The following is a 19,176-nucleotide window of genomic DNA, read 5'->3' on the forward strand; positions in this document are numbered from 1 at the left end:
TTTTCTGGTTGCTTGAGACTTACATTTCCAAATACATCTGTATAGAGAATTAACAGTTTAAAAGACAAAAATACTATCGAACAGTTCAGACCGTTGGGCCCTCGATGTTGTTCCAACCCATATATTCTTTCCTAAAAAAAATAACCCCTCCCTATCCTATAACCATCTATTTTTTTTCCGTCCATGTGTTTGTCTTATGATGCCCCTACTGTTTCAGCCTCCACCCCGGGGAAGAAATACCAGGCATCCACAACTCTCTGTTTAAAAAAACTTACCCCTGATAACTCCCCTAAACTTCCCTCCCTTCACTTTGTTCAAACGTCCTCTGGTGTTTGCTGATCCTGCCCTGGGAAGCAGGCACTGGCCATCCACCCTATCTATGCCTCTCAGAATCTTGTAGACCTCTATCAAATCTCCTTTCATCCTTCTACATTCCAAAGAGAAAAGTCCCAGCTCTGCTCACCTTGCCCCATGAGACTTGTTTCCCACTCCAGGCAACATCCTGGTCAATCTCCTCTGCTTCCACATCCTTCCTGGAATGAAGTGACCAGAACTAAACACAATACTCACCTGAGACTTGTAGAATTGCAACATTGCCTCTCTACTCCTGAACTCAAACCCCCCCCGCAATTAATGAAGTCCAGTACCCCATAAGCCTTCTTAACTATCCTATCAACCTGTGTGGCGACCTTGAGGCATGTATGGATTTAGACCCCAAGGTCCCTCTGTTCCTCCACCCTGTACTCAGCCTTCTGCTTTGTCCTTACAAAATGCATCACCTCACATTGATCCAGATTGAACTTTCTCTGCCCAACTCTATATCTGTATCATCTTGTAACCTTCGTTAACCTTCAGCTACGTCCACAATGCCTCCGACCTTCATGTCATCTAAATTTATTATACTGTTCTTACACTGAACAAACTTTACTTGCATGAATATATAAGCTTTAAAGCATTTTACTTTGTTTTCAGTCACATTAGTTGAAAACATTTAACTGTCGCTGCATCTGCAGGTTTCTCCCCCCCTACAGAGCCTCCCAAAAGTCATTATAGATAAATTATCCCCCCTCCCTCCCCAAAATGTACAGATAAAGCCTCTGACTGGCCGGCCGAGGTGACTCTTACGAAGCAGGGATAAGGGGGACACTTTAAGAGAGTCTCTCCATCAGCGAGCGGCATTGACCAGTTCTTGATGCTGGGTGATGCCATCGTAGTTCCACCCAACTTTATTCCAACAGCTACTATAAGCCAAGCCTGACCAAGGCACTCCGCTGGCTGAATATTTGCTACCATCTTCTGTTACTTCAGTGAACATTTACTTTTACAATTTTAAACGTGTATTTTTAACCCAGTATTTTTTTCTTATTTATTTTAATTCTTAAAATTTACTTTCCTCGATCTTTTTGCCAGTTGCTTGAGGCTCCCGGTTGCTTGAGTTCCAGATACCTGAGGTTTTACTGTACATATATAACAAAAACTAATAAATAAAGAGAGCTTTTGGCATATTGGTTTTTGTAAATCAAAGTATTGAGTCCAGGAGTTGGGATGTGATGGTAAAGTTGTACAAGACATTGGTGAGTCCAAATTGGGAGAATTGTGTGCAATTTTGGTCACCGAACTACAGGAAAGATATCAATAAGATTGAAAGAGGGCAGAGAAGATTTACTGGGATGTTGCCGGAACTAGAGTGTAGAAGAATGAGGGGAGATTTGATCGAGGTATTTAAAATTACAAGAGGGATCGACAGAGTAAATGTAGGTCAACTTTTTCCACTGAGGCTTAGTGAGATTCAAACCAGAGGGCATGGGTTAAGAATGAAAGAAGTTTAGGGGGAATTTCTTTGCACAGAGTAGTTGGAGAGTAGAACGAGTTTCCAGCCGAAGTGGTGAATGCACGCTCAATTTTAAGAGGAATTTGGACAGGTACAAGGATGGGAGAGCTATCTATGGAGGGTGTTGGACTGGGTGCAGATCAATGGATCGAGGCAAAAAAAAATGGTTTGCCACAGATTTGAAGGGCCGAAGGGGCCTGTTTTTGTGCTGTAATATTCTACGGTCTAATGAAGTCAAGAGTTCAACACTCATTCATTCTCACTGCCCATGGGAAGAAGCTGTTCCTCAGCCTGGTAGTGCTGGCTGTGATACTCCCATATCTCTTCCCCTACAAAAGCAGCTGAAAGACGCTGTGTGCGGTGGTGAAAGGGGCCCTCAGCGATTTTGCGAGCCTTCTTGAAACAACATTCTCGATTATTCATATCGATGGGTGGGAGGGAGACGAGCAACAAGGTTGGTTCAAATTTATTATCATCTGACTGTACAGAGAAAAGCAGCTAGAATATGCATAGATATAATTTTAAATTAAATGTTCATCTTAAATTTAAATTTAGACATACAGCATGGTAACAGGCCATTTCAGCCCACAAGCCTGCCACCCAATTTATACCTAATTTAACCTACCCCCCCCCCCCCCCAGTACATTTCAAACGGTGGGAGGAAACTGGAGCCCCTGGGGAAAACACACACGGACACGGGGATATTACACACTACAACCTTTTTAATTATGTTTGGGACTGAAGGGCTTTTGTTATCACACACACAGGAACAGCAATGGAAAATTCACCAGACAATGGCAATTCAAAATAATAGTTTTTATTAAACTATTAATAACAACATTTCTTAACCCCACTATGCGGAAATCTAAATGTGCATGTGTGTATATAACTAAAGTCCCACTCTGAAAAGTCAATCTTTAAAAGTTCAGCATCATTTCAGTCTTGCTTGAAAATCTTAAATTCTCAGTTCAGAAATAGTTATCAAGCACTTTTAAACATTATGTCTTCAGGCATCTTCACTTACAAAGAAGGAGAGGAGATTTGAGAGAGGGTTACAAAATTATGAGGGGTACAGACAGAGTAAATTCGAGTGGGCTTTTTTCCACTGAGGTGAGATACAAACCAGAGATCAGAACCAGAATTTATTTCATGAACGTGTGTCATGTAATTTGTTGATTTGCAGTAGCATAATTTTGGATTACAGGTACAAAAATTGCTATTAATAACATTTCCCTAAATGCACTGTTTAAAAAAATAAAATAAATGAATGCAAAAGAAGATTGGGGAGGTGGGGGGGAAGTGAGGCGGTGTCTGTGGTTCATTGTCCACTCAGATATCCGATGGCGGAGGGGTAGGTGCTTGTCTTCAGGCTCCTGTACCTCCTACCTGACGGTAGCCCAATGAAGAGGGCCTGAGGATAGAGGGTAAAGTTTAAAGGGACCATTAGGGGGAGCTTCTTCACACACAGAGAGTGGTGGGAATGTAGACCAATCGGTAAATGCAGGCTCAACTTTGAATTTTAAGAAAAATTTGGACAGGTGCATGGATGGGAGGGGTATGGCCTAGGTGTAGGTCAGCAAGGCGAGGCAGCACAAACCTGAAGGGCCGAAGAGCCTATTTCTACGCTGTAGCGTTCAATCGTTCTAATCTCACAGCCTGCAGGAAGGAGCTAGTTCCCAGCCTAGCAATCCCGAGTTTGATGCCCCTGCACCACCTCCTTGATGGTAGTGGGTCAAAGATCCTGTGTGCTTGATGGAAAGGGTCCTCGATCATTCTTTGTGCCCGATTTAAGCAGTGCTCCCGGTGGAATGGTAAACAAGACTTATGAGGCAAGGTTACCAGAGCTGGGACTTTTCTCTTTGGAGCATAGAAGGATGAGAGGAGACTTTATAGGGGTCTACAAGATTCTGAGAGGCGTAGATAGGGTGGACGTCCAGTGCCTGTTTCCCAGGGCAGGATCGGAAAACACCAGAGTGTGTCTGTACAAAGTTAAGGGAGGGAAGTTTAGGGGTAAGTTTTTTTTACGCAGAGTTATGGGGGCCTGGAATACCTTGCCGGGCTGGAACAATAGGGGCATTCAAGAGACTCTTAAACAGACACACGGATGGAAGTAAAATAGAGGGTTATGAGGTAGGGAGGGTTTTGTTTTTCTTTGATTGAAATATATGGGTCAGCACAATTTAGAGGGGTGAAGGACCTGTGCTGTGAATTTTGTCTACAGTGGAAAGGGAGGCCATAGTGAGCTTGGTCATTTTGACGATCCTTTGTATTGGCTTTCAGTCTGATGCTTTGGAGCTACTGTCCCACACGATGATGTAGCTGGGCAGGACGCTCTCAAATGTGCTCCTGTAAAATGTTGTTGAGATGGGGGCTGGTATTCTTGCCCTCTTCAACCTCTTTGTGTAGGCACTATTGCTGGGAAAGTGTTGTGGACTGATAGGCCGTCCATTGTACGCACTGAGGAATGTTGTGCTCTCCACGACGGAATCATTGGTGTGCAGTGGAGAGTGGGTGACCTTCGTTACGGTTTGGTTTAGCTATCTCTATCTCTCTCCCTCCGCAGTGTTACAACCCGCAGTGGAGGCTTTCTTCCTGGTCCACGCCACCGAGAGGGAGAGCAAACCACCCGTGCGTGACACGAGAGAGAGCCAGCTGGCACACATCAAGGATGAGGCACCCCCTCTTTCACCTGCTCCCGTCACCCCCGCGACGCCTTCCTCCCTCGACCCTTTCTTCTCCCGAGAGCCTTCATCTATGCACATATCGTCCAACCTGCCTCCGGACACACAGAAGTTCCTTCGCTTTGCAGGTAGGAGACAGGTCACGTCCTGGCGAGCTGTAACGTGGCAGTAGTTGAATCGTTTGGTTGTAAGAGCAATGCCACAGAACTTGGGTATTTCTACCTGTACTGTTCTGAAGATGTGCGAGTGGCACGACAATGTGGAGGGAGCTTCACTCTGTGTTGACCCCGGGAGAATGATGGGACAGTGTGGAGGGAGCTTCCCTCCATGTTTAATCCCCGGGAGTGTGATGGGACAGTGTGGAGGGAGCTTCCCTCCATGTTTAATCCCCGGGAGTGTGATGGGACAGTGTGGAGGGAGCTTCACTCCATGTCTAATCCCCAGGAGTGTGATGGGACAGTGTGGATGGAGGGAGTTTCACTCTGTGTTGACCCTGAGAGTGTGATGGGACAGTGTGGAGGGAGCTTCACTCCATGTTTAATCCCCGGGAGTGTGATGGGACAGTATGGAGGACGCTTCACTCCATGTTTAATCCCCAGGAGTGTGATGGGACAGTGTGGAAGGAGCTTCACTCTGTGTCTGACCTCGGGAGTGTGTGATGGGACGGTGCGGAAGGAGCTTCACTCCATGTCTAAGCCCCAGGAGTGTGATGGGACAGTGTGGAGGGAGCTTCACTCCCATGTCTAAGCCTTGGGAGTGTGATGGGACAGTGTGGAGGGAGCTTCATTCTATGTCTGACCCCGAGAGTGTGATGGAACGGTGGGGAAGGATATTCATTCTGTGGCTAACCGTGGAAGTGTGTGATGGGAAAATGTGGAGTGAGTTTACTCTATGTCTGACCCCGGGAGTGTGTGATGGGACAGTGTGGAGGGAGCTTCGCTGTGTCTTTGACCCCCCCCCCCCCCCCCGGGAGTGTGATGGGACAGTGTGGAGGGAGCTTTGCAGTGTGTCTGGCACCGGGATTGTGTGACGGGACAGTGTGGAGGGAGCCTCACTGTGTGTCTGACCCCAGGAGTGTGTGATGGGACAGTGTGGAGGGAGCTACACTCTGTGTATAATTGTACTCACAATAAGGTTGTGAATGACACTCCCTATTCACCATTTGAGTTGATATTTTGTGCAGAAACCCATCGAACTGTGCTGAACCAGATTCTACGCCAGTCCACCACACACCTGGCAGACGGTCCCTTTGCAGTTCTCGTGGACTACATCCGGATACTCGATTTTGATGTCAAACGCAAGTATGTGCCTGTCTGGTGATTGCTGAACCCTGTGACCTGCGGTAAACTTGGTTCAAGCTCTGCCGTAAATTCGGGTCTCCACTGCTACTTATCGCTGCCAATGCAATGGGGAAACGGGAGGAGATTTTTAGAGTCTTGACCTGGAAAAACCTTGGTGCAGAGTTACAGTGAGAAGAGATCAGCCTGTACGAAGCCGTATGTTGATGGGGAAGACTTGTGGGATACTGGCCCTCATTAGTTGGGGGTTGAATTCAAGACCAGTGAGGCAACATTGCAACTCGATAAAACTCTGGTTGGATACACTTTGTGTTCAGTCTGGTTACTTCTTTTTTAAATTAAATTTTAGATGTAAACACAGTAACAGGCCCTCTGGCCCACTAGCCCATGCCGTCCAATTAGACCTGATTAATAACCTACAAACCCCCAGTATGTTTCGAAGGATGGGAAGAAATCGGAGCCCCCGGGGGAAACCCACGCAGACATGGGGAGAACATACAAACTCCTCACAGACTGCACGGGGGTTTGAACCCCAGTCCAAAAGACTGGCATAACATCGATGTTGTGTTGACCCATATATCCCTATCCAAAAAAAAACGAAATGCTCCTGACCTCTATTTTCCTTCTATCCATGGGCCTGTCTAAAAGTTTCTTAAATGCCCCTAATGTTCCAGCCTCCATCACCACCCCTAGCAAGTTATTCCAGGCACCCACAATTCTCTGTGTATAAAAAAAATAGTTAAAAAAAAATTCCGACATCTCCCCTAAGCCTCTTTCCCTTCACTTTGTACAGATGTTTTCTGGTGTTTGCTATTCCTGCCCTGGGAAACAAGTGCTGACCATCCACCTTATCTCTACCTTTCAGAATCTTGTCGACCTCTATCAAGTCTTCTCTCATCCTTCTACACTCCAAGGAGAAAAGTCCCAGCTCTGCTAACCTTGCCCAATAAGACTTATTTTCCAGACCAGGCAACATCCTGGTCAATCTCCTCTCCCCCCTCTCCAGAGCTTCCACATCTTTCCTGTAAGGAGGTGACCACAACTGAATACAATCCTCCAAGTGGGGTCTCACGAGAGATTTGTAGAGTTGCAACATGACCTCTTGACTCTTGAACTCATTCCTTCCCCCCTCCCCCCCGACTAATGAAGTCCAGTGTCCCATTGACCTTCTTTATGATCCTATCAACCTGCATGGCGACCTTGAGGCATATTTGGATTTGAACCCCATGGTCCCTCTGTTCATCCACACTGTTAAGTAGCCGACTCTTAACCCTGTAGTCAGCCTTCCAAAATGCATCACCTCACACTGATCCAGATTGAACCCCATCTGCCGCTTTTCTGTCTAACTCTGCTTTCTCTCTAGATCCTCTTGTAACCTTCGACAATCTTCAGCTCTGCCCACAACTCCTCCAACCTTCGTGAGATCTGCAAACTCACTGACCCATCCTTCTGCCTCTTCATCCAGGTCATTTATAAAAATCAGAGAGCAGGGGTCCCAGAACAGGACCCTGTGGCACTCCGCTAGTCAACAACCTCCGGCTTTCTACATCTGCCCAACAAAACGTACCATGGGTTTATAGGTTAACTGGGTGTAATTGGGCAGCATGGGCCAGAAGGGCCTGTTACCGTGCTGCACGTCTAATTTTTTTTAAATTAAAATAATGTGTCAGCATCATTATGGGTTTAAACATGCTAAATTGGAGTTGACATTTCTCCAACTTCATACGTGTCACAGCAAATCTGAAATTATCATTATGTTCAGCTTGAAGTTGTCTATCATAATTCCCAATTTTCTTTCAGGAAGCAAACTTTCTGGGAGGAAAAAAATTGTTGTCCAGTGTTATCAATGTGTCTCCATCTTTTTTGAAAACCTGTACCTGTGAACACGTTGTGTCCAAGTGTGGCAACATCGGAGGGTGTCACTGTCAGAGTCTACGACCATGTATGACGCTGTGAAGGAGCATTGGTCTCCTGGGGCTGGACTGCCTTGAGGCACAGTGTTGTGCAGTGAACAAGTGGGAAGGAGGTGGTCATGTATCAGATAGGAGGGACTGAGAGACGACAATAATGTGATTAGAAACTGTTAGAGCATCGCTCTTACAATGCCAGCGACCTGGGTTTGAATCCCGCTCTGTCTGTAAAGGGTTTATATGTTCTCCCCGTGTCTCCATGGGTTTTCCCCTGAGGCTCTGGTTTCCTCCCACTGTTCAAAATGTACTGGGGGCTGAGAGTTAACTGGGTGTAATCGGTTGGCATTGGAGCTTGTGGGCCACAAAGAGCCTGTTACCGTGCTGTGTGTCTAAATGTAGAAATTCTTGTCACCTGAATTCTTCACAGGCAGAGCAAATGAGGCAGGATTGGATCTGTGGGTGGAAAGCACCCCTGCAGTCGCCCTCTGTGGAGGCTCGATTACATCACCCCCCCCCCCCCCCCCCCCCCCCCCCCCGCTGTCCTCTGACCCACCTCCTCTGCTTCTACCATCCAGGTACTTTCGCCAGGAGCTGGAACGTTTAGATGAGGGGATTCGTAAGGAGGACCTGGCGGTGCACGTGAGAAGGGACCACGTTTTTGAGGACTCGTACCGCGAGCTGCACAGGAAGTCCCCCGAGGAGATGAAGAACCGGCTGTAAGAGTGCCTCCCAGGTTCACCCCTCTCTCTCGGTGCAGTGGCAAACTACAGGGAGGGGTAGGGGGGGGGTGGAGGGAAGGCCAGTCCACTCCCCATCATCTCTCTATCTCTCTCGCACTCGGCACGGGCCAAAACTCGCTGGGTGGGAGTGGATGTGTGGCCCATGTCCTCTTACCTGATGACCCCAAAAGGTGTGGAGGGGGGGTGGTGTGAGCTGCCCCATCACTTGGTGCCCTCATTGCCAATACCTGAGGTAAGGTGGGTCTCCTCTGCAATCCCTCATCCCAAGTTTTCCTTGGATGAGCTGGCAGCACAGCAGGCCAGCAGAAGTGGCATTGAGGGTTAGAGGCAGAAGGGAGGTTCAAGGTCGAAGCTCCCCCACCGAGTCTGCAGAGGGAGGTGAGGGGGTGTGTTAGGGCAAGAGGCAGGGGAGTGACGTGCTAGGGAAAGGGAGGGTAACATAGGGAGAGAGGTGGGAGTGACATTCTGGGGAAAGAGGTGGAGGTGACGTGCTGGGGAGAGAGGCAATGGGGGGCTGATGTCCTGTGGAAAGAAGCAATGGGGGAGCTGACGTCCTGTGGAGAGAGACGGGGGTTGGAGGTGGGCAGGCAGTTGGTTGAAGTGAGCATGCACACTGAGACCCGCTGTGGCCCTTGACGTCGGGGCAAACTGGGCCTACCATTCAGTGAGGGAGATCCGACGTCAGAGAGGGGCCTTGCCCTTGCCAGGCACTGTGGCCCACTTCTGACCCTGCATGGTTCATAGCCTGATCTCGTCGAATGAAGGGCAGCAGACTAGATGGGCCAAATGGGGTTCTTGCCTCATCAGTGTTGGTCAGCTTTGAGGAAGGGGAGCATTTTGTGTCATTGACAGCCTCTGATTTGTGTCCTGCTTCCCCAGGTACATTGTGTTCGAGGGGGAGGAAGGTCAGGACGCAGGTGGCCTGCTCCGCGAGTGGTACATGATCATCTCCCGGGAGATGTTCAACCCCATGTACGCCCTGTTCCGCACTTCACCGGGCGACCGGGTCACCTACACCATCAACCCCTCGTCCCATTGCAACCCCAACCACCTCAGCTACTTCAAGTTCGTGGGCCGCATCGTGGCCAAGGCCGTCTATGACAACCGCCTGCTGGAGTGCTACTTCACCCGCTCCTTCTACAAGCACATCCTTGGCAAGTCTGTCAGGTATGGAGGGCCTCTATCCCTCTCCTTGCTGGCTTGATGGGGTGGGAAGGAGGAGGGAAGTGAGGCAGGAAGCCGGGAGGGAGGGGGGGATCAGTTAAGCCATTGATCATGGGTGAAGCTGTTCCCATTAGCTCCAACTGGTTAGCCCACCTGAGCTCCTCCTGCCTGTAATTCAGCCCACATCCCTCAAAACCTTTCTGTGCACCCCTCCAAGCACCATAAAACATTTCAGCCCAGAAACGGGCCTTCAGGTCTGTGCCAAACTATTATTCAGTCTTGTCTCCCTCACCTGCACCCGGTATAGCCCTCTACACGCCTCCCTTCCATGTACCTGTCCAAATTCTTCTTAAATGTTACAATTGAGCCTGCATTCACCACTTCAGCTCGTTCCATACCTCCACCACTCTCTTTGCAAAGAAATTCCCCTGAATATTCCCCCTAAACTCTTCCCCTTTCACCCTAACCCATGTCCTCTTGTATCTCACTGTGGAAGGAAAATATTCTGCCTGGAGGTCAATGACGAGTGGAGTGCCACAAGGGTCTGTTCTGGGACCCCTTGGACTTTGTGCTCTTTATAAATGGCCTGGGCGAAGAGGCGGAAGGACGGGTCGGTCAATTTGCGGCTGGAGGAGTTGTGGATGGAGCTGAAGGTTGTCTAAGGTTACAAAAGGATATAGACAGGATGCAGAGTCGGGCAGAGAAGTGGCAGATGGAGTTCAATCCGGATAAGTGTGAGGTGATGCATTTTGGAAGGACAAGCCAGAAGGCAGAATACAGGGTTATTGGTTTGTTACTTAACAGTGTGAATGAACAAGGCAGCACAGTACAAGCCCCAGGTTGTACCGGCCCATATATTCCTTAAAAAAAGTACTCAACCCTCCTTACGCCATAACCCTCTATTTTAATTCCATCCATGGGCCTAAGAGTCTCTTAAATACCCCTTATGTTCCAGCCTCCACCACCATCCCTGATGAGGCATTCCAGACTCCCATAACTCTCTGGTTAAAAAAAAACACCCCTAAACTTCCATCCCTTCACTTTGTACAGACGTCCTTTGGTGTTTGCTGATCCCACCCGGGGAAACAGATGTTGGCTGTCCACCCAAACCAATGTCCAAATTGATCGGGAAGCCTTCAGCGCCCAAGGCCTCTTCAGGAACCGCCCTCAGCACCCTCTTGAATCCCAGCTCTAATACCCGGTTCCCATGAGCCGGTCTCCTCCAGCCCGCAGCCAGCTCCTGTCTCCAACCGTCCCTGCCCACGCAGACATTTGCACCTTCTTTACCCTGTCTCATTGTGTCCCTATGCTCAGGGAATTTGCTGTTCAATGGCACTGTCATTCACCGTGTACGTCCTGGTCTCTAATGTGCCACTTTACCCCTGTCTGAGTTACTGTACCATTCGTGAGGTATAAAGACATCACGCAGATACCATCAAGGCCATGGGCAGTTATCCCATGGGTTTGAGTGACCTCTCCATGGATATTACAACCTGTGGGTTTCAGCTTGTTCAGCTGCCTGCATTTCTCATTCCCACTGTTGGTGATTGCAGGCTGTGTGCAGGGCCTATGCTCCAGTTCCCCAGCCAGTAAAGTTGGTGGATGTTCGTGGTAAAACAGGGACTCAATATGATCAATTTAAACTCTTCCCCCACCTTTGGTTTTGACAGGTATACAGACATGGAGAGTGAAGACTACCACTTTTACCAGGGTCTGGTGTACCTGCTGGAAAACGATGTGTCCACTCTGGGCTATGAACTCACCTTCAGCACAGAGGTACGCCCAGCAGGCTTTTCAAGGGGAATCTCCTGCCCTGTGCCCTTGTGACGAGAACGCTGTTCTCGACTCCGGCTTCCCCAGCATCCTGCTGCACTTTGCTGATCCCACTCTCCTTACACTGGAGTCCTTCATCTTCTGTCTCTCACTGAAGACTTTGTTCCTCCTCTCCACATGAATTAACCCCCCCCACCCTCCCGCCGAAAACATTGTTTCACTCCATTAGGACTTGAATATCCCATTGAGTGAATATTGAACTATCCAACCAGGATTGATTACCACTCTCTCTGTAAAAATTTAAATTTTAAAAATTTAGACATACAACGTGGTAACAGGCCCTTAGGCCCACAAGCCCCGCGCTGCACATTTGACCTCCCACCCCCAGTACATTTCAAGCAGTGAGAGGAAACTGGAGCCCCCAGGGGAAAACTATGCAGAACATGGGGAGAACGTACAAACTCCTTACAGACAGCGCAGGGATTCAAACACCTGTCCCGATTGCTGGTACTGTAACAGCATTGCGCTAACCACTACACCAACGGGGCTGCTTATCTGTGTCTTGCCTGTGGTGTACCCTGCCCTCCTTAACGTCAATCCTTAAAATTCCCACGTCAGCTTGTGCACTCTCTCCATGAATGTTTTTATATCCCACCTGGGCTTCTCCCACTCCATTTATGAATACTTTGACAAGGATCAGATTTACTTAGAAGTCCAGAGCACAGCACAGAAATGGCCCTTTCAGCCCTTCTCACCTGTGCCAACAATTTTCCACCGAGTCCAACTGATTTGCACCCAGTCCATAGCCCTCCATACCCCTCCCATCTATGCATCTTTCCCTCTCCCTCACCCTCTACTTTCCCTCTGCCCTCTCTCTCCCTCTTCCCCTCTCTCCCTGCACCCCCCCTCTCCCTGCACCCGCTCTCTCCCTGCACTCCCCACTCTCCTTGCCCCCCCTCTCCCAAGAGCAGCGGTATTTCCCAGCATGTCCCTTCGCCGCAGGTTCAAGAGTTTGGGGTGTGCGAGGTGCGGGAGCTGAAGCCCAATGGAGCCCACATCGTCGCAACGGAAGAAAACAAGAAGGAATACGTCCATCTGGTGTGTCAGATGAAGATGACCGGTGAGTGGCCAAGGGCTCCAGGTCTGTCATGTGTGCAGGGGTCGTTTTGTGTGCAATCCATGAAGTCAACACAAGCCTAGTACAGCAATGTGGAGTTCAATGTTTCCTTTTATTGTCAGGTGATAATCCTTTCAAAATATAACATGATATACTGGATATGAACCACTTAACGAGTCAATTAATTACGATTAAAGCAGTGGTTTTCAAACTTTTTCCTTCCAACCACATCCCACCTTAAGCAATCCCTTACTAATCACAGAGCAGCGATGGCATAGGGATTACTTAAAGTGGGATGTGAGTGGAAAGAGAAAGGTTGAGAACCACTGAGTTCGGACTTTATTCCCTGGAGCGTACAAGAATGAGGGGAGATTTGATCAAGGTGTTTAAAAATGTGAGGGGTACAGACAGAGTAAATATAGATCGGTTTTTTTCCCCACTGAGGGTCAGTGAGATCCAACCAGAGGACATGGGTTAAGGGGGAAAGTTTAGGGGGAATGTCCTCACACGTAGTGGTGGGAGTGCGGAACGAGCTGAAGCAGTGAATGACACTTAAGAAAGATTTGGGCAGGAGGGGTCTGGGAAGGGCACAGATCAGTGGAACAAGATAGAATAATATTTTGGCGCAGGACCTCTTCACTGTGCTGTCTGGTTCTATGCTTTCCATGGAGGGGCTGAATGGCCTTAACCTCTTTCTTCCAGTATAGTCCAGGCCCCTCAGCTCACAATGTTGTGCTGACCTATGCAAACCTATTCTAGAACAATCTAATCCTTCCTTACTTCATCCCCATAACCCTATATTTTTCTGACATCCATGTGCCTGTCTGCAAGTCTTTTAAATTTCCTCCTACCAACACCACGGCAATACATTCCAGATACCTACCTCTCTCTGTGTTAAAAACAACAACCCTGACGTCTCCCTTCGGTAAAAGGAGCTGGCTATCCATCCTGTCAAAACCCCTCATCTTCACACCTTTATTAGGTCTCCTCTCATCCTTCATCACTCCAAAGGGAAAAGTCCCAGCTCTGCTAACCTTGCTTCGTTTTCCAATCTACGCAACATCCTGGTCAATCTCCTCTGCTCCCTCTCCAGAGTTACCACATCCTTCCTGTAATGAGGTAACTAGAACTGAACACAATCCTCTAAATGGGGTTTCTCCAGAGTTTTATGAAGTTCCAGTGTGGCCTCTTGGCTCTTGAACTCAACCCCACCAACTAATGAAGGCCAGTGTACTCCACACCTTCTTAACCACCCTGTTAACCTGTATGAAATCGTTGAACCCAAGGTCCCTCTGTTCTCCCACGCAGTTAAGAATCCTGCCATTAACCACCCACTCAGTCTTCAAGTTCAACCTTCCCAAGTGCATCACTTCACATTTGTCCAGGTGGAACTCCATCTGCCGCTTCTCCACCCAACCCTGCCTCCTGTCCGCATCCCGTTGTGACCTACGACAACCTTCTGCTCTGTCCACAACACCTCCAGCCTTTGGGTCACCCGTGTAAGTCAAGACCGCCCCGCGACAGCTGGGAGTGTGGGACCCAGGACCTTTTTTTTTTGAGGGTTGAAAGGATAATTTCTGCTTCCTTGCTGTTTTTGTGGCAGGTGCCATCCGCAAACAGCTGGCTGCCTTCCTGGAGGGTTTCTACGAGATTATTCCGAAGCGATTGATCTCGATTTTCACGGAGCAGGAGTTGGAGCTGCTCATCTCTGGTTTGCCAACGATTGACATCGATGATTTGAAAGGCAACACCGAATACCACAAGTACCAGATTAACTCCATACAGGTGAGCTGTGAGCAGCAGTTCACACCCATCTCCACCCCACCCCCTCCACCCTTCACACGGCCCCCATGGCTTCTACTGTTGGTCAGGTGAATTCCATTGGGGAATGTGGGTCTTTAAGACTGATACAGGGCTGGTGAGCACACTACTCCTGGACAGTGTATAGTTAGTGAAGGGAATGTGATTTCTTCCCAGGGTTGGTCCTACTCCAGGCGAGTGTAATGGGACAAGGTAGAAGGAGCTTCACTATGTATCTGAATGTTCTGTTCCTATCCTGGGAGTGTGTGACGGGTCAGTGCAGAGGGAGCTTCATTCTGTGTCTGTCCCCGGGATTGTGTGATGGGATGGTGCAGAGGGAGCTTTGCTCTGTGTCTGACCCCGGGAGAGTGTGATGGGACGGTGTGGAGGGATCTTTACTCTTTGTTTGACCCCGTGAGTGTGTGATGGGACGGTGCGGAGGGAGCTTCACTCTGTGTCTGACCCCAGGATTGTGTGATGGGACGGTATGGAGGAAGCTTCACTCCGTCCCAAATTGAGTGTGTAGATGGGACAGTTTAGAGACAGCTTCAGTCAAGATTCCACCCTGGCCGTCTTTGTTCCGGGGAGTGTGTGGCAGGATGTTATAGAAAATGCTCTTTTCTCCAGGGAGAAAATTGAGAATCCAGGCAACTGTCGCCTGACTAACAGTCAGGTACACGAGCTACACATTTTACCTTGATTCAGGTCAGGTCAATAACACTGGACAACAAATTTTCTTTCAATAGGTTTGCTTCCTGAAAATAAACTGGATATTATAATAGACAGCTTCAATCTGGTTACAAAGATAATTTCAGATTTGCTATATCACATAGGAAGGTGGAGAAACATTAAATTAACTTTTATCGAATTGAGCAAGTTTAATCGCATAACGATGCCGACACGTTGCATCAGTTCAACTGACCTAAAAATGTTTTGCTACTGATTTTTGTTTGTACTCGTCATCTGATGCCTCTCATGTCAACACCTGTCGACTGACATTGATGGATTCCAGTTGCCCTGATACCGCCTTTCCACAGTCACAATGTCCCGCTGAAACAGTTCATTGTGTTTGTCACTGAGCACACTGAGATCGGCTGGGAAGAAGTCTGTGTGAATGCAGAAAATGAATTTTCAATGATACATTGCTCTTCATGGTTTTTGTTTGCTTGAAGTAAACTTAAATTATGACAGGAAATCCCAATAATGGATTCTATCTAACAAAAACTGTACATGATAGGTAATTTTTAAGGTGATTTTTGTGATCAGCAGCGCAAAATCTATAAAATGCACCCAAAAGTTTTCAGGAAGCAAAATCTTCATTGTCCAGTGCAATCTGTCGTTTCTGTGCTGAGCTTACCTTGGCCCTTTAGTGTCCGATCCATGAGAGTCCACGCACTCCTTGCATTGTTCTCCATGGCTGGGACCTCCCATGTGAGTCACTCGGTCCACTGGCGGGAACGGGCTCCTGGCCGTGAGCACGTTGTTGCTCTCTCTTCGTGGATGGGAGTGCTCCTGAGAGCCCCTTCCCGCTGAGTAAAAGGCCTCGCATATCACCCACAGATCCAGTGGTTCTGGCGGGCGCTGCGTTCCTTCGACCAGGCTGATCGGGCCAAGTTCCTGCAGTTCGTCACCGGCACCTCCAAGGTGCCCCTGCAGGGATTCGCTGCTCTGGAAGGTATGAACGGGATCCAGAAGTTTCAGATTCATCGGGACGATCGCTCCACTGACCGGTTGCCCTCTGCTCATACTTGGTGAGTTTTGACCTTCACTGTTTAATCACACAGCTCAGGGCAGGCCCAACCGTGCTGGCTAATTCTGGGCTCATCCCATTTACGTGTCTTTGGTCTCTAATCCCTTTCTGTCCATCGATCTTCTTCTATTGTCTGCTCTGGCAGCTCATTCCAGGTTCACTTGGAGAATTATGTTCAGTTCTGGTCGCCTCAATGCGGGAAGGATGTGGAAGCCGTGGAGAGGGGGCAGAGGTGACTGACCAGGATGTTACCTGGATTGGAAATTGTGTCTTATGAGGCAAGGTTAGCAGAGTGGGAGGCTAGAAAAGAAACATGCTGAGGAGATGGAAGGAAAGGGGTAGGTGACTGAATGGAGAGGGGAAGGGGGGTGGAGAGCTGGAGGAAAGAATAGGGAAAGAGAGAGACTTGGGGAAGGCTTTAACGCAGCGGTTCTCATTTAATCTTTTTCTTTCCACTCACATCCCACTTTAAGTAATCCCAATGCCATCTATACTTAAGGTGGGATGTGGGTGGAAAGGAAAAGTTTGAAAACCATTGTTTTAATCATCCCTCGACACGTTATGTGCAGTTTCAGAACTCCAAAGAAAATGGGCCAAAGACAATTTTTCTCAAGCAAAATATTTCAGGAACAATTGTGTCTCGAGCAGTGATTCTCAACCTTCCCTTCCCACTCACATCCCATCTTAAGCAATCCCTTACTAATCACAGAGCGCCGATGGAACAGGGATTACTTAAAATGGGATGAGTGGAAAGAAAAAGGTTGAGAACCACTGGGGGGAAACTGGAGAAGTTGATGTTTATGCTTTCTGGTTGCAGAATATTAAGTGCTGCTCATCCAATTTGTAGATCTCTTCAGTTTGGCAGTGTATGACGTATCAGTGTGGGAATAGTGTATGGAACAATTGGCCACTGGAGGTTCCCTGTTATTACAGCAGACAGAGTGATTGTGGTCAATGAAACTGTCACCCAGTCTGTGTCCGGTCTCTCCAATGTAGAGGATCCCACAAATGTGAGCACTGAACGCAGTAGATAAACCCTGCAGATCCACATGAAGTGTTGCTTCACTTAGAAAGTCTGTTTGGGTTTTTTTCGTTGGATCGAAGAAGGATTATAAATTTAATTATTTTTTTAAATTTAAATTTAGACATACAGGACAATTACAGGGCCTTCTGGCCCACAAGGCCATGCCACACAATTGACCTCCAACCCCCGGTACATTTTGAATGGTGGGAGGAAACTGGAACCCCTGGGGGAAAACCTATGGAGAACACGGGGAGAACGTACAAACTCCTTGCAGACAGTGTGGGATTCGAACCCTGGTCCCGATTGCTGTAACAACATTGCGCTAACAGCCTCTTAAATGCCCCAGCCTTCACTACCATCCCTGGCGAGGCATTCCAGGCCCCCATAACTCTGTGTAAAACAAAAACTTAGCCCTAAACTTCCCTCCCTTCACTTTGTACAGACATTCTGTGGTGTTTGCAATTTCTGGAAACAGTCCACCCTATCTCTGCCTCTCAGAATCTTATAGACCTCTATGAAGTCTCCTCTCATCCTTTTTCATTCCAAAGAGAAAAGTCCCAGCTCTGCTTACCTTGCATCATCAAGACTTGTTTCCCAATCCAGGCCACATCCTGGTGAATCTCCTCTTCCCTCTCTCCAGAGCTTCCCCATTCTTCCTGGAATGAGGTGACCAGAACTGAACGCAATCCTCCAAGTGGGGTCTCACCCACTTGTCTTTGGCCCATTTTCTTTGGAGTTCTGAAACTGCACATAACGTGTCATTGATTTGTAGAGTTGACTCCTGAATTCAATCCCCACCTCGACTAATGAAGCCCAGCCTCACACAGGCCTTCTTCAGCACCCTACCAACCTGCACATCGACCTTGAGAGATGTATGGATTTGGTTTCTCTTCCTCCCCCCCCCTCCCCTTTCCTCCAAATGACTTTTGTTGACTCTCTTGCAGCTTCAACCAGCTGGACCTTCCGGCCTACGAGAGCTATGAGAAGCTCCGTCACATGTTGCTGCTGGCAATCCAGGAGTGCTCAGAAGGGTTCGGCCTTGCCTGATGCAGCGGCGAAAGAGGAGAGGAGCACGTGGATGAACAAGAAGGAAAGCAGGCAGTACCCAGGGGGAGATTTATAAAAAGAGAAAACGTGACTGTAAAATGCGCATAACTTGCTGTCGGACTGTTTCAGTAGGCTCGCTTTAAGGGGAATCTCGTGTGGCAAGAGAGGTACCAAACCTGCTGACTGGATTTTTGGAGCGAGCTTCTTTGAAGGGGAAGGGCGGGTGGGGAAGGGAGGGGGGAAAACTTACCAACTTTGGAAACTTTTTTTATTTTCAAATTTCCCCAAAACGTCACCCACCCCCCCCACACACACACACACACACACATACATACATACATACACACACACACACACACCTGTTCGGGAAGCATTTTTCATTTTATGTTTGCGTGAGTGTGTTGTCTCAACCCCTGCACACACCTGAACAGACGAAGAGGAGTCGCCGCCTCTCCTGCAAGCAAGAACCGGCCCCAGAGCTGCTGCAGAGGCCGCCCGTTTCCGTGTCACTTCCCCCCCGCCCCCCTCCCCCATTACGTTGATCTCTGCTGAATCCATTGCAAATACTGAAGATGTAAATAAATATTGCCGGAGTTCTGACCCACAGGGTGGTCCCTATTAATCCAGCCAGTGGAAAGGAGGGGGGGAGGGGGGACATGAGCCAGCAAGAGGAGGGGGTCAAGGGGAGGGCTTTTTTTTGTGAATCATGGGCAGAAGTTGGCTTTTAACCGGATCCCCGTTTTCGACTGGACAGTAACATGGGGGGGGGGGGGGGGGGGTCAATTTTTTTTTAAAAGGCAAAGGCTCCCGTGAGGAGGGGGAACAGAACGATCCAGGAGAAAAGCTTAAAATTGTAAAATATGTGCAAACATGCAGTCAATAGCCAAGTTCATACTCTCTTTTTTTTCCATATTTATTCGTTGAGATTTTTGGACAATTCTGGACTTAATAAAAAAAAACAAAGCTGGTTTGATTCACTTAGTTCTACACTTGAGTGGTCAAAGAGAGGGGTTTAGTCAACAGGGGGATCGGGAAGCTCCT

At 48.3% G+C, this 19,176-nt stretch overlaps 1 protein-coding gene across 8 annotated transcripts in view; it reads left to right on the forward strand.

The window, feature by feature from the left end:
- The window catches only part of huwe1 (HECT, UBA and WWE domain containing E3 ubiquitin protein ligase 1), a 283,531-nt gene extending 264,419 nt beyond the window's left edge, over positions 1-19,112 (forward strand). For all 8 annotated transcript variants that reach the window (XM_069929120.1, XM_069929119.1, XM_069929121.1 and 5 more), the window contains 9 exons: positions 4,395-4,640; positions 5,696-5,813; positions 8,296-8,436; positions 9,340-9,627; positions 11,295-11,400; positions 12,400-12,517; positions 14,118-14,299; positions 15,875-16,065; positions 18,033-19,112. In XM_069929120.1, coding sequence (XP_069785221.1) covers positions 4,395-4,640; positions 5,696-5,813; positions 8,296-8,436; positions 9,340-9,627; positions 11,295-11,400; positions 12,400-12,517; positions 14,118-14,299; positions 15,875-16,065; positions 18,033-18,135 — 1,493 coding nt within the window. In that variant the 3' untranslated portion in view covers positions 18,136-19,112. The remainder of the gene's footprint in view (positions 1-4,394; positions 4,641-5,695; positions 5,814-8,295; positions 8,437-9,339; positions 9,628-11,294; positions 11,401-12,399; positions 12,518-14,117; positions 14,300-15,874; positions 16,066-18,032) is intronic.
- Positions 19,113-19,176: the final 64 nt, after the last annotated feature.

The sequence above is a fragment of the Narcine bancroftii genome, chromosome 3 (genome assembly GCF_036971445.1).
Source record: "Narcine bancroftii isolate sNarBan1 chromosome 3, sNarBan1.hap1, whole genome shotgun sequence".
NCBI lineage: Eukaryota > Metazoa > Chordata > Chondrichthyes > Torpediniformes > Narcinidae > Narcine > Narcine bancroftii.